Source organism: Mastomys coucha, unplaced genomic scaffold, assembly GCF_008632895.1.
Source record: "Mastomys coucha isolate ucsf_1 unplaced genomic scaffold, UCSF_Mcou_1 pScaffold12, whole genome shotgun sequence".
Classification (NCBI taxonomy): Eukaryota; Metazoa; Chordata; class Mammalia; order Rodentia; family Muridae; genus Mastomys; species Mastomys coucha.
In genome coordinates, this window is record NW_022196894.1 from 78,573,059 (window position 1) to 78,588,834 (window position 15,776).

Below are 15,776 nucleotides of genomic sequence, written 5' to 3' on the forward strand. Positions count from 1 at the left end.
ACACACACATACACAAACACACACACACACACACACACACACACACACACACACACTCCAGCCTTCTTTAAAAATCTATTCTATTTTCCACTTCCAGGGAGATTCATGTCCATAGTTCCTTCACTTCTGTCTAGCCACTCTTATATCTGTAGATTATTGCTTGATTGTCACTTATTTAATGGTTATAACCAGATACATGCCATATGTGTCTTTCTGCATCTGAGTTACCTAATTCAGAATGATTTTTTTCTAGTTCCATCCATTTGCCTGCGAGATGCATGTTGTCATTTTTAAAAAGCCAAGCAAAACTCTAGTTTGTAAATATACCACATTTTCTTTATCCACTTCTTAGCCTGTTTTTCTGTAAACATTTAAGTACTATCTATAAAATAATGCCTTGTAATTTGGAGCTTCAAGGTTCATTTAGGCTGGGATGTCAACCTACGCAAAATAAACTTTACCCTGTGTCATGCGCAAATATCAAAATTGTCCTGGACCTAATCTTCACCAGTAATCTGATAGGTAACCTGTTTGTCCTCTGCCCCCACTGAGGACAGAATGAGCTAAGACTTCAGGACAAGTACAATGTTTGTTTATTTTTTTTTATTTTTGTTTTTTAGGTCTTCTTGTTTTTTGTTTTTTTATGGAGCCCATCAAGGTTTTCTGTACTATTTAGCCACCTGTTTTGATTGTCATATTTTCATTTTACTGGCATTTTGTGCAAAATGCTTTCAAAATATATAAGAAATCGTTTGTAAGATATTTTATTTTCCTTTGCTAGTACTTAATCTTGGCATTAAAACAAATGCATCTGACTATACTGTAAAGTGTTTCAGCCAATGAATTTGAATACTAGAAAATAAGACTGCTGCTTACTTCATGAACCATATAAGTTGTTAAAATTAAAAAAAAAACTGTAAAATGTTCAGCCTGGTGGAATGCCTTTTCTAGGAAGAACATAACAACAAAATTTAATAGAACTTAGATGTTATATCATTGGGGAACTCATATACATTATTATATTAGCTAATTAAGACATGAGTAAATGGTTGTATAACTTTCATTTGAAATATTAGCTTTATTCTTGTATGTACTGTCAACATGTGCACATAAAAAGCTTAATAAGATTATTACACACAGGTGGTAATATCTTTTCTCAGTTGTTCAATCTCAACTATCACATTCCTATAGAAATGTGATTGTACACTAGAGACTATGCCAGTTACAGAGATTTTATAATATACAGTGGGTAGAAGACATTAGAATTCTCTTACAGGAAGGTGGTATTTTTCATTGCTTACTTTATAATGCTTGTAATTCAAGGTATATTTTGTTTCTGAAGCAGGGAGGATGAGTCCCTCTTCCGTATATCCTGCATTCTAGTAGCTTTTACTGTACTCTGACAGATTTTCTATATTATGACAGCATGTGTGAACAAATGCTGCCAAAATAATTGTAGGGTAAAATTTCAGAATATCACTTGAAAGGAAACAAAGTGAGAATTGTTATATGACAATTTTAATTCAGATTACTCAAATGATCAGTAAGACTTACACTGAACTTGTTCTGGTAAGAAATTTTACATATGTGTTCTAGACACAGAACTTCCTATTCGCCAAGGGAATTAGCAAGCTGGCTAGTTCAAACAATCTCTTAATTTAATTTATCACTGTGTAGTAAGAGCACCGATAAAATTTTTACAAGATGTCTTATGCTGGCTTCATCAAGACAGTTAATAACTTACATGTCTAAGTGGTGTTGGTTGAAATAAATTTGGATTGAGTGTGCGACTCGGGCTAGCTGCCTCTTCAAGATATTTTAGTTTTAATTAAATGTCACATTCAGAATAACTTATGAGTGACCTGCTTCTTTTCTCCTAAAGAATGTAGGACATAAAACTATGGAAGCCGACATTGTTCCTAACACATTCCACACACTAACTGATATTAAACCATAGGTTCTTTTTATTTAATTTAAAATAATAATTTTTGTAAATAAAATTTTGTAAAGTAGATTATGGCCAAAGCATTAAGTATGGCACATATGAAGGGATTAGTGATTTATCAATACATATTGTAAAGTCTAACTGTAAATAGGGTCCTATGAACATATTAAATTACCACAGTCTAACTCCCTGCAGATCATATTTAAGTGTGCATATGGATGAAAGGATTATCTTGTTAATATGCAGATTGTGATTCAGGTATATTGAAATGGAATCAAAAAGCTGCAAAACAGAGATGTCTCTGATTTTGGTCAGTGGATTAGTCTGGACTTTACTTGAGTAAAGATCGCTAAATTTTCTTGCCACAAATAAACAGGCAATTCTGATACTTGTAGCAAATACATCAGATTTTCTCAAATGCAAATGAAATAAATAAATAAAATGTACACATAATATAATATAAACAACAAAATAGAAATATGCTCACAAACAATACCACCCAAAAATCTCTTGATCAAACTGTATGTGACTGTTAAGTTCTGTACAGTGAAAAATTACAGTAAGGGCTAGAGATATATAATAGAACTCCATAGGATACATAGGAAGGAACAGTATGTTGTATTTGATATAGTTAGCAAAATGTTGGCAATTTGTCTTATTTGAAATTTTTTATCACAGGAGTTTTTGAAGATATGAAGAACATCACTTACTTTAGATAACAGAATAAAACATTGATTAATGGAGAACACACCTCAGATTTGGGCATGCCATCTAGTTCCAAAAATTGGTAATTAAATGTAGCATTTATTTATCTATCTATTTATTTATTTATTTAATATATGTAAGTACTCTGTTGCTGTCTTCAGACACACCAGAAGAAGGTATCAGATTTCATTAACAGATGATTGTGAGCCACACTGTGGTTGCTGAGAATTGAACTAAGGACCTCTGGAAGAGCAGTTAATGCTCTTAACCACTGAGCCATCTCTTTAGCTCTCTAGATGTAGGCTTTTAAGAGTGCAGTAGTAGCATGTATGACCTGGATTAGTTTCTTTGGGTCAGTGAAATCATGATTCCTGTAGGAGCTCCTACAAATCACTACTTTACTAAACAAAAATAACCCCAACATCATTTGAAATATTTGGTTATACCTATAGGGAATTGTAGTCCTCACTCACTCATCAAGGAAACTCCTCCTGTAACAGGTAAAGACTATTACATAAATGAACAATTAATCAAGTATCAGGGTGTACAGCCCAGTACCAAGTGATACATACTCAAAGAACTCTGATTCCAAGTCGCAAGGAACATTGGAGGGAGAAGCAGTGTAAAAGTCATAAGATCAGGGAGGTTTTCACTGATACTGAGTTTTGTGAGAATGGTAGAATCTATACCTATAATGTCTCACCAACATGTTTGCTTAACATGCATACAGGAACATAGGCTAAGCTGGCTGTACTTAGGGTTATATATGCATAAGTATAATAGTCATTAATGAAAGGGACCATACATTTGTTAGAATGCAAGGAGGAATGTATGGGAGGGTTTGGAAGAAGGGAAAGGTGAAATCATGTAATTATATTATAATCACAAAATAAATAATAAATAAAAATGATCTTTTATACATTAACTTGAAGAAATATAATGTTTTCAAAATGCAGCATTGTAATTGGCTCCCTACTTCTCTTTCATTTTTTCATCTGTTTCTGTTCTTCACTTAACACATAAAAGAAGAGATAGTAGACATAAGAAAGCTAGGTTCTGTGTGTTTACCATATGCAAATGACACTGATCTCAGCAGGATAGAAGGAACATTTGGTGGAGTAGTTATGAGCATGAATCCTCAGCTCAAGTGGCTGGATCAGGTGTGATTTCTCCATGTGATACTATGATACGTGAGTGGCCATTAATGCCATCCTTTGCTTTTATTCAGATGTTATAAAGAGGACAAGACCTTTGATTCTATATAATAGAGTTGCTTGTCATATAATGTTCTGTATAAGAAGGACCACATATTTGACTATCTGGTTCCCAGATGGTAACATCATTTCAGAAGATTTTAGAACATCCTAGCTTTTGAAACTCTTAGGAGAAAGTGAGACTTCAGAGTTGAGAACAGTCTTTTTAAGACTGACCCAACTTCCTGCCTTGTTCCTTAATATTGAAATCAGTTTTTGTGCTACAAAGTAATTGTTTGCTAATATTATTCAGTTATCAAAATATTTCCTAAATTGTTGAATTTTATACATGTTTTAGAGATAGGATATAGGTGGTTAATTGGAGTTTAAAAAATAATTTAAGGAAGGAACAATGTAATGAGCTCAACAGTAGGAGAATACACCTCATTAATGGATGGTGAAAATCAACCCTTAGTGCTGATAGCAACAGATAAAATGAAGAGGGATAATTAAACTTTAAAAGACAAGCTTGGGCAAGAACTCTACTCTTAGACAAAATAAATCTACTTTCACTAAGTCAGAGTAGCAGAGTAAATCCAATTTTAAAAGTGTTTCAAATGATATCCAGAGAGCTATTAATAAAAGTAATAAAAATAAAAAATAAAAAGATCAAAGACTGATAGCACACAAGTTATAAGACATATTTAGTGTTACTAACATCATTGAACTTATTTGCTTTGGAATTTAAAAAAAAAAAGAGTTATTAGTATTGTTCTTTCTGACTGAAAATGGAGAAATCTAGAAAACTAAACAGTGACCAAATTTTGGTGTAATGGGAACTGTACTCAATTTATGTATAGAAAGGTTGAAATAAAAGATTTGATTCAATGTCAATTAAAAGATAGCCACCATAGAAGAGATAAAAGGAAATAATTGATATGGAATAAAATTAGGTCTCAAAGGATCTTAAAGCAGAAAGCAAAAGTAGAAAAGAAAGAGAATGATGAACAGACATACAATTTTTCTTTTCTTTCAACTAACTGACTCCCTCTTATCTTTCACTAAGTCTTCCTGAGCGCATTACATTTCTTCCCCCATGCTCAGCTATGTGAATATCAGCAACCTGTTCTTCCCTCTTAGATTCAAGCTTTTTATAAAGGGCAGTTCAAAGGAAACCATTATCATCCAAAGAAGTGGAGCAAAGAAAATGGGTTTTAAAATATTAACAATGAAATATTTATTACATATTTAAATAATAATATTCTTCCTTTATAGTTTCAATTACATTTATTTCATTTAAAATATGATAATTACCATATGAATTGGTCTTATTATGACAAAATACTTGTCTGATGGTATTTAAGAAAAGAAAAATAGAGTTGTATGTGAGATTGTTAGAAGCTATACAGCACAGTCTGGCAAGGAGAGATATGCATCCAGGATCTGAGGTAGCTGGTTACTGTGCCTCCTCAGAAACAGACCAGAATTAGGGCCAGGCTACAAGATTGTAATGTCTATACCGAGTGACTTGCTTTTTTTTCTAGGTCCGCATTCTTCCACATCAATCTTTCAAGTGGGAGGCCCTATTATTCAAACATTCTGGCATAGGGGGCCATTTTACATCTATGTAGATGGCCATAACAATCCATCTACATAGAAAACATAGAATCATGGCTGTTCTCTCATAATGCAAAATGAACCTTAGTAATATGTACAGTTTTTAACGGCCTCAATTCGTTTCAAAACCCCAAAGGGAGAATCTCTTAACTCTAAACATGTAAACATCGCTAGGACACTACTGTAATTCGCTTCTGTGTCTTTAATCTCTCTCTCTCTCTTTCTCTCTCTCTCTCTCTCTCTCTCTCTTTCTCTCTCTCTCTCTCTCTCTCTCTCTCTCAGATATTTTCTTTATTTACATTTCAAATGGTATTCCCTTTCCTGGTTCCTCCCCATCCCAGAAATCCCCTATCCCATCCTCCCTCCCACTGCTTCTATTAGAGTGTGTTTCTACCCACCCATTCACTCCCACCTCCCCATCCTCAATTTTCCCTACACTGGGGCATCTATTGAACCTTCATAGAACCAAGGACCTCTCCTCCCATTGATTCTTGACAAGGCCAGCCTCTGCTACATATGCAGCTGGAGCCATGTGTACTCCTTTGTTCATGGCTTAGTCCCTGGGAGCTCTGCAGGGTCTGGTTGGTTGATATTGTTGCAGCTCCTTCAGTTCTTTCTCTAACTCCTCCATTGGAGTCCCTCTGCTCACTCCAATGGTTGGCTGCGAATATCTGCCTCTGCATTTGTAGGGCTCTGGCAGATCCTCTCAGGAGACAGCCATTTCAGGCTCCTGTCAGGAAGCACTTCTTGGCATCCACAATAGTGTATGGGTTTGGTAACTGTTTATAGGATGGATATCCAGGTGGGTTGTTGATATAGGAGGACCTGGATATTGTGCAAATGGTCATCTCTTTTAGCCAATTGTTTGTAAGCATGCTCTCTCTCTCTCTCTCTCTCTCTCTCTCTCTCTCTCTCTCTCTCTCTGTCTCTCTCTCTTTCTCTCTCTCTTTTTTTTTTTAACAGAGCATTGCATATGGTTAGGAGTTAGTATACACCTTCCTTTTAATACCATAAGCCAAAGTTAAGATCTGAAAATTATTAGTAAGTTAGGATAGTTAATCAAAGAAGCTTTTGGATTCTCCATACATTGTTATGATTAAAAGGAAGATGTGGAATCTAATAATCAAGTGCTTTCACATGCCTTAGCCATAGTGCTGTAAGAACAGTCATGGGTGGTTGTCATGGAGCTCTATTCCTCATATGACCTTTAGGTCTCTGTTTTCTTGTTTCTGATAACTTGGTTGGATGTAAGAACATGGAGAATGGCAGAGCTTTGTTGTGAAAGAAGAAATATTTTAGCTAAGTTCCATTTCCTAGTGTTTGTTTGTTCAAAGGTGTCCTTCTATGTGTTTTTATATCTATGATAGCTGCTTATCTTTGTGGACAGACTTGAAGGCTTGATATAGAAGGTATTTCAAATAATTTCTCTTGATTTTTTTTATGAGATAGGTCTGAATGCAGGATCACATACTTTAACTAAACATCATAATCATCCCACAGAGCTTGTTTTTAGGATGTATAGCCTCAGGATAAAATTAGTTGCAATATTTGACCATGTATCATATCTGGGAGTCCAAAATCAATTAAAATGTGTTTTTTATGTTAATTCTAGGGGCAGGTGGAGTACAAATTTTACTGTAATGAACATTCTCTCCCAATCTGTTTCCACAAGATCTGACTAACTGCAGATCTAGTTCTTATCAAAATCACCCTTAGGAATCCCTTAGACTAAGCTGAGTGTAGCTTCAGCAAAGAACCGTACTCTTTTTTTTCTTATTTATTTATTTATGTATTTATGTATGTATGTATGTATGTATGTATGTATGTATGTATGTATTTATTTATTTATTTATTTATTTTAAACTGCAGAAGCATACTCTTTAGAGTTTGTCTTTCTCTGGCCAGAGTTTGAACCTGCCATTTCACTTAGTTTCTTTCAGGAGGTTTGTAGCTGTTACTATCCTGTTATCCTGAAGCCTTCCAAAATAGCTTGTCTGCCATTTCAGAATGTTTTGTGGACTGTGAAAAGGGGAGAGAAAGGCAAAAAGAAATAGTGTGGTGCTGTCAGGTTGTTTGCTCCTTTTGTGGGACAGAGAGAAGTCTAAAAACCTCATCTTCCATTTGTGTTAAAGTTCAGAGATTATAGATGCAAACCAATTGCACCTTCTGACTAGCCGATCACCAGTTATTCCCAGCATGAATCACAGAGCACCTGCTGAGAGCTCTGTGCTCTTGTTTTTTGAAACAATGAGTTAGGACAGTAACTCATGGCTACTGATAGAAATAGAGACAGTTTATTAAGAGGAAGAAAGATATTCCCAGGAATGAAAGTGGGCTAGACAGCAGGAAAAGGTCTGAACTCAAAAGTGCAGATTCCTAGGGGTGCTGACTCTTCATAAGCCACTTGCATAACACCACTTTCTCCCCCACTTACATATCATACATTTTTCTTACTTATGTGTCACCACCATAAAAGCTGTAGATATCACAGGGACCTGGTAAGGTGGGTAGCAGTAGAGAGAAATGCAAGACTCCAGTTTCACTTTAAGAATGAATGTTTTTTATTTTTCCGATTGCAGTTCATTCATTGTTTACCTAATGGTTAGAACTCGTATATAAGGCAGAGGATGAGCTATAGTATATATGACCCAATACTTAGGTCCACTTTGGCTCTCCCTCATCTTTGTGGCCTTGTTTTGCCTTGAAAGGTGTTCTTTCTATACTCTATCTCCTGTCCATAGTTGTCTACACTTAAACAGCAATATCTGGGACAGGTGTTGCATCCCAAAGAGAACTGTAGAGCATATGGTCTCCAATGGGAGTGTTCTGTCAAGTGCAGGCAGCTCTACTGAGGAGAGATTTCCTATCTGTCTACTGCCTGCCTTTTCACATCAGTCCTGACTACTCCCCGCCCTTCTGCCCCTCTTCTTTGAATCAGGATAAACAAAACAAGACTTCAAAATCACAACCTAGTGACTTACTTATTCCATGTAAGGTACAGTTTCAAAAGGAACAACAACCATTCAAGTCACCATCCTCAAGATGAATTGAAGGTTAACACAAAAGAATATGTAGATTATTTTTCATAAAATCCAAAGCATATTTGGATCTCATGTGATTATTAAATATATGTGCAACTTATTTAATACTTATATGAAGCAAATCTATTTTCTCAACATTTATTTATTCATGATAGAAAAAAAATATTGAAGTCCTCTCTTCTAGATTGTTGAAGTGTTTTGAGTATACATTTCATTTTTTTTAAGTATTTTAAAACAGTTATGTTTGCAACCCAGTCTAAAATATGTAATATTTGTTGTTTCATGTATTATTCATTGTTTCTTACACCATTACTTTTCCTTTAATGTCAGCCCATGATGATACTAAATAGAACCTTTATAAAAACAAATATCAGAAGTCTAGGCTGTACTGTGAGCCTTATAAGGGCATTTATGCTTACCACAACTGACCTTAGCCATTCTTGCCATTCTAGTTTAGCTACTATCTTCTTTGGGTTTTTCCTGAGAATGTAAATCATAATTAAAATCATGAGCCTCAATGTGAAGAATCCTTATGGATATAAGTACCATTCTCAGAAGAGGCAACTCTACTTATTACCTCTGTTTATTGAAGTATAGATGTTTCTATCTTCTTTAGGCATGTAGAGTGGATGTTACTCTGGTTTCATGCTGTGTGTTTTCTGTACCATCCATGTACACAATACTAATGTGGGTCCTAAGTTACTGCAGGCTGTGTACAGTAGAAAAGAGTCTTTGTAAATTCTAATCTCCTAAATTTTGGAACAGACTTCAATATTTTCTCTATTTATTCCTTGCACTCATGTTACCTTATTAAATGCTTATTTATCTATTTCTCAGAAAAAGATTATAGGGACAGGATTTCAAGAATGATTTTACAATGTAGTTTTTCTTGTCATTAGATATAGGTCTGACAATCTTTATTTTCGTGATCTTTTAAAATTCTACATTTTCCACTATTCAAATTTAAAACTTTCAAACAAGTATTTGAGATATTAAACACTTGATCATTGTCACGACTAATATTAGAAGTGCTTATCTTATAAATGAATATTTCTGTTCATACACTTACCCTGGGTAAGGTGCCATTTCTTGTATTTGCCTCCTTATGTAAGAATTTAACAAGTCAAAACAACTTATTTACATATTTTGTTATAATGATCTAAGATATAATTTCATCAGAAGTCTGATTGGTGGGTGGAATGTTGCATAATGCACAATATGGCTATACAATTAAGAGCTAAGTTATTGTTAGGGGATAGCTAAGAAAGAATTTGATCCATTATATGCCTAACAGAAATTTAAGGAATAAATACATGTAAATGCTATGTGTAGGCTGGTAGGAAATGCATAGTACTATAATGTATAACGTTGCCATGATGTATTTATAAAATTTACATTTTTTCAGAGTGAATAATAAAAAATTGAGGGCAGTGTTTTATGTTTGTCACATGTGATTTATACAATAAATATTAGAATTCATACTTAAACCCCTGATTAACTGTTACTCAAATACTGTTTTTCAGCTCTTCTTCAAGTGACAATTTCACTCAGCAAAGTAGAGCTTAGTGTGGGTGAATCTAAATTCTTCACATGTACAGGTATGTACTCAGATAATATGTCCTGTGCTTATAATGTTCATAAAGGACACTGGATGAATTTACGTAGTTAAAACTGATGTCACCTAAGATAACATCTTATTATTCATTGAGGTCTTAACATTGGTAAAGGTTGACAAAGATTAAATATTAGTATTATGAAATGTATTATTACTTATTTGAAGCTAATTTTTTATAAAATTATATTATAAAATACAATCTGTACATAAGAATTTTCTATTGATATAAATATTATTTCTATCTAAATAGCCATACTAGGACTAATTTTAAGTCTAAAACTGTATATTCTTGCCTATAAGTAATCAATAAATTAGGTATGACACTGCATTATTCTAATATCTGAAGTAGGGATAAATGACAAAATAATATATATGTGTTTGATACACACATTCTAAATAAAAATAATTTTTTCATTCAGAATAATTTTTGTAAAATTTGTGGTAGTTAAACAGTGTATTACATGATCTGTAGAAAATTATATGATCACCCTTCCATTAATTAGAATGCTAAATTTTTCTGATATCCCTGATATACTTTATAAGACAGCTTTATTTCACCATGTTATAGAAATCTCAAATGAACATGTTATTTGTCTACTCATATTAATCATATCTACACTTATGAGCATAAGCATTAAAAATAACATTTATTTACTCACGTATGAGTGCTCTGTATGCATTAATGGCTACATGACAGAAGAGGGCATCAGATTCCATTACAGATATTTGTGAGCCCCCATGTGTTTGCTAGGAATTGTACTCAGAGACCTCTGGAAAAGCAGTTAGTGCTTCAATCAGCCATATCTCCAGCCACAACACTAGCTTTTAGGTATGAATATTCAAAATTATTCATTCAGTGCTAAAATAATTTAGCAGAATATTTTTAAATTTTATCTCTTTCTGATTATAGTAAAGCAATGAAAATATAAATTGCCATAAGTATCCATGACATAGATAAGACAAATTTGCTTAGTACACTTGCAGTATAAGTTATCGTCACAGTGCTTCACTAATACATACAAAGCCCTGATTTAAATCTCAGGTATCATACAAAAAATTTGAAAAAGTTGAGAATCATATGGCTTATTTGATATAATAGGTATTTACAGGTAAAGCATTTCTGTACTAATAGTTATAAATCATTTTCAGAAAATAGGGACATTAAAATATTGGCTTTTTGATTAGAAAAAGATTAGAAACAAAATGGTTTTAATGTCTTCTCTATGTATATGAAGTGACATATATCATAACACACATTTTGAATAGTGAAAGAGAATCAAAAATGCGTATTATTGGTATAATATTGCTGTTTCTGACAGAGGATAATTCTGCCTAAGAATATAGATTACTATTCCTAAATTTCACAAATGTTTTAACTATACACCAGCAAAAATACAAAAAAAATCTTAAGTTTATACTTTTACAGAATTATATCAGATGCAAACTTTAAAATATAGTACAAAAATGAAAAAATGCTTTGTGTACTAGTTCAATTTGATTATATATCTTAGTATAAGATTGACTCAGTTACAAAAATAAAAATAAACATGTTAACATTTTGAAAATACTTCATTTAATGATATTTTGAGTTTCTTAAGGGTAAACAGTGTAATGTTAGAAACAATGCAAATCACAGTTTTCACTATTATTTTCTATTAATGATCAATATGTTCAGATACTTTAAATTCGGATACTTTAAAAATATAACAATCTGAAACTCTACAAGTGCCCTTTAAAATGTCAGGTAACCTGCCCTGAAATTCATTTAAGAGCATTTCATATTCATAAAATATTTTAACTATGCTTTTATAAGCATAAGATTTTGATGATTTACATAATACATCTAGTAGACATATTTGGATTTCATATGGAGCACTTTAATGGAAATTATTAGTTTCTTGATACTCTAAAAGAAAGAGAAATGTAATTGTTACCTGAAAGTCCTGTGATCTCTCTGTGATACAAAATTCCCAATCATGACATTAAAATGTTAAATGTCTGAAATGTTTCCAACAACGTTACAATAAATTTAAAAAGGTTTGATTTATTCCAAATTGAACTAATGTTTACTTATGTTGTCTCTATTGTTAATTCCTTGTATCCATTTACATTAATTTGCAGAGAAAATATTTATGAACAGTTTTATATCAATAAGATGAGAATGAATAAAGTTCTTCAGAGACCTGTTGCTGTTGTCTTTATATAGTTCCCCAATTCCTTTTGGGGGAATGCATTTTATGTTCTCAGATAGCCTCTTTAGGAATTAGATGAAATCCTTGTTTTTAAGTGAAAGCAAAAGCAGGAAGCTTTAGTTTTTATATAAAGTGGCTAATGACCTAAATTCTGAAACATTAAATTAATGCTTACACTGTAGTCATTTGGTTGGAATTGCTAAGCAGCATTAGTGCTATTTGTATGTATTCTAATTGTTATATGATTAAATAGTTAATAACTTAGGTTAATATGACAGAATAACCCATTTCAGTTGGGAAAACACATTAGGATTTTTTAAGGCCATTAGCCTTTTCTGCACAACTTGAACAATTTGGAAAATTAGCTCAAAATTTAGAAATATCGGTGGTCAAAAATGGCTTTACAAGATACTTGTTTGTAAACAGTTCCTCATTTGTGCGAATACTGCTAGCACTTCTTGAACTTAGCAATGAGAATTGAGCATGCGAAATCATCTTAGCATTTTTTTTCTCATTTGCAGTATCTATCAATTGGGTCGCATATGCCTAAGGCACTTTTAATATTTTGTGCAGCAGTAACACATGTATTATGACTGCTATGTTTCAATTCTCACAGCTTAATTTCTAGTCATATATTCAGATGAAATGTTTGAAGCATGCTTACATGGACCAGACGGAGTCCTTAATGTTGCTTAAACAAAGATGAACATTTGTCTTAACATTTGTGTTTACTTTCAGTTTTGTACAAGTTTCAGATTTTCAGGCTTCTGTTTACACTCTTTTTCTGAAATAGTAAAGTTGTTACATAATAGCAAATGCCACTGTGAAAACAAACATTCGAAATTGATTTTCAAACATTTGTTTTCCACTCTGCAGCCATTGGTGAGCCTGAGAGTATAGACTGGTATAACCCTCAAGGAGAGAAGATCATTTCAACGCAGAGGGTGATGCTACAGAAAGAGGGCGTCAGGTCCCGACTAACCATCTACAATGCAAACATAGAAGATGCAGGGATATATCGCTGTCAAGCAACCGATGCCAAAGGACAGACACAAGAAGCTACAGTAGTTTTGGAAATTTACCGTAAGTTGTGCCTTTGTGCCTTAGGTCATTGAAACAGCAGTTTCATTACGGAAAACCTCAAAGGCATTAACATATACTTAATAGTAAAAACTGTCACTGTGTGATAAATTTGAGGGGCTTGAAGCCCATATGTTTAACTCAGAAATGTCTCCCTCTATAATTTTGATTTTTATTGCTATGAAAATAAGATGTATAAAAAAACTAAACTAAACTTCCCTTATGGAAGGTCTTCATCTTTGGCCACTTCTTCCTCTGTCACATTAAATTTTTCTAGAAAAGATATTTCCTCTCCTATGATTATTGGTCCTAGATTTTTTTTAAAAAAGGAAATTAGTTGATAATTTATAGTCATAATATTTGAAGACAGTTTTCATTACTTTTAAAATAATGCATAAAATCCTTTGTGATTAATTTACTAAACTAATTTGAATTAATTTAGCTGCCAAAACATTTCATATTTTTTGTGGAAAAAAAATCTTTGTTGTGGCTACTTCTGGATCAATATCTCCCACTGCTAGAAGTCTCAGACAGAGTCACTCCCTTAGACACCCTGGAGCCTTTCCTTATCCCAGGTCTCTCTCAAATGCCCTAGAGGTTGGCCTTTCAACAAGTTCTGTTCTCTCTCCCTTGATCTTCCTACCCATGATCTTCCCCGCCCCTTCCCCCACAGCCCTGCTCCCCTTCTGAACCTCTCTCCAATCCAGTTCCTTCACTCCATCCACCTCCTATATCTATTTTATTTCCTCTCACTTCTCTGCTCTGAGAAGCAGGAGCCCCCCTCTGAGTATTACTACTAGTCCCCTGCATCATACCCCCCCCAACACATTGCATACCAAGTCATTGCAGAACTCATTGCATCCTCTCTCCCTGAGTCCAAATAAGGTTGCTGAGTTAGGGTGACCAGATCTACAAGTGGGGACAACCCTCACTCCAGTTGTTATGAGACCAGCATGAAGATCAGGCTCTTCATCTGGTACATATTTGTGGGGGACATGGGTCCAGCCGTGCTAGCTCTTTAGTTAGTTGTTCATTCTCTGGAAGCCCCCAAGTGTCCAGGTTAGTTGACTGTCTTGGTCTTCCAGTGGATTCCCTATCCTCTTCAGGTGAGTCAATCCTTCCCATAACGATTCTCCCAGGTGCATCTAATCCTTGGATGTGGGTCTTTGCATCTCAGCTTGGGCTATTAGATAGAGCCTCTCAGAAGACAGATGTGCTAGGCTCCTGTCTCCAAGCGTAAAGAAGTATCGTTAATAGTGTCAGGAATTGGTGCTAGCCCATAGGATGGGTCTCAATTTGGGCCAGCCACTGGTTGGCTATTCCCTCAGGTTCTGCTCTTTGTCCCTGCATATGTTATGGGCAAGACATATTTTGGGTCAAAGGTTTTGTGGGTGGGTTGAATATGGGTGGATCTGCATGAGAGGGTACTGAGAGGAGTGTGAATAATGATTATAGGATGCAAAATGAATATAAGTATATATATATTAAATATATATTAATTAAAATATTAAAATTTTAAAATCTGCACTGATTCATTAAACCAAGGCACTTATTAATGTATGATTAATGTTGTTCCAAGTCTTATACTACGAACAGTATAAGTTTACAGTTGCTTTATATACATAAAATTATATGTATATATATGAATATATATATATATATATGTATATATATGTATATGGAATTTTATGGAAAATAAATAGCGGGGGAGGTTTAGAGAATTCAGAATTGAAGTAGGAAGTTAAATTTTAGGACAGCAAATGTCACAATCAAGAATGTCTTGATTTTCATCATATATGCTTATTGTGCATGGCACTGTTTGTTATAGAGTGACCCAAGTACACAATTGTACCAGACACATTTCCTCCATACTCATACTCTCGAATCATTCACTTTCAATCAATTCACCCACTAACCCCTCTATTCTGCTCTGTGATTTCATTTCTATTCTAGTATCACATTACATACATGCCTTTATTTGTGACAAAATACTGTAAACAATAATGTAAAAACAAAAACAAACTTGGGGGCCACTTTTCTTTTTCAGCTACCATCTCCACTGTGCTAAAACTAAAATATTTTGTCACCCAATGTTCTGGCTATGGTTCAGATGCCAGTTGTCCCCAAGGTGTCTATGATTGGAAGCTTGATCCTCACTTTGATGTGTATATGGAGTTGAAGACTTAAAGTCTGGGGACTGAATTCTCAGATAGAATTGTGGACTTAATATGCTCTTGGCTTCCTGTTTTGATGCTCAGTCTTGAACTCTTCTCCATACTTAGATTGCATTGCAAAGAATGAGCGCCCAAAGACAAACTATTCGGATAGCTTAGTGTTGAGCTTTCAGCTTCCAAGACAGTGTATTGAATAAATGTATTTTACTTACCT

The 15,776-nt window shown here is 34.0% G+C and overlaps 1 protein-coding gene across 2 annotated transcripts in view; it reads left to right on the plus strand.

Moving 5' to 3' along the window:
• Ncam2 (neural cell adhesion molecule 2) overlaps positions 1 to 15,776 on the plus strand; it is a 409,274-nt gene that overhangs the window by 215,450 nt on the left and 178,048 nt on the right. For both annotated transcript variants that reach the window (XM_031364293.1, XM_031364292.1), the window contains exons 2-3: positions 10,025 to 10,099; positions 13,185 to 13,391. In XM_031364293.1, coding sequence (XP_031220153.1) covers positions 10,025 to 10,099; positions 13,185 to 13,391 — 282 coding nt within the window. The remainder of the gene's footprint in view (positions 1 to 10,024; positions 10,100 to 13,184; positions 13,392 to 15,776) is intronic.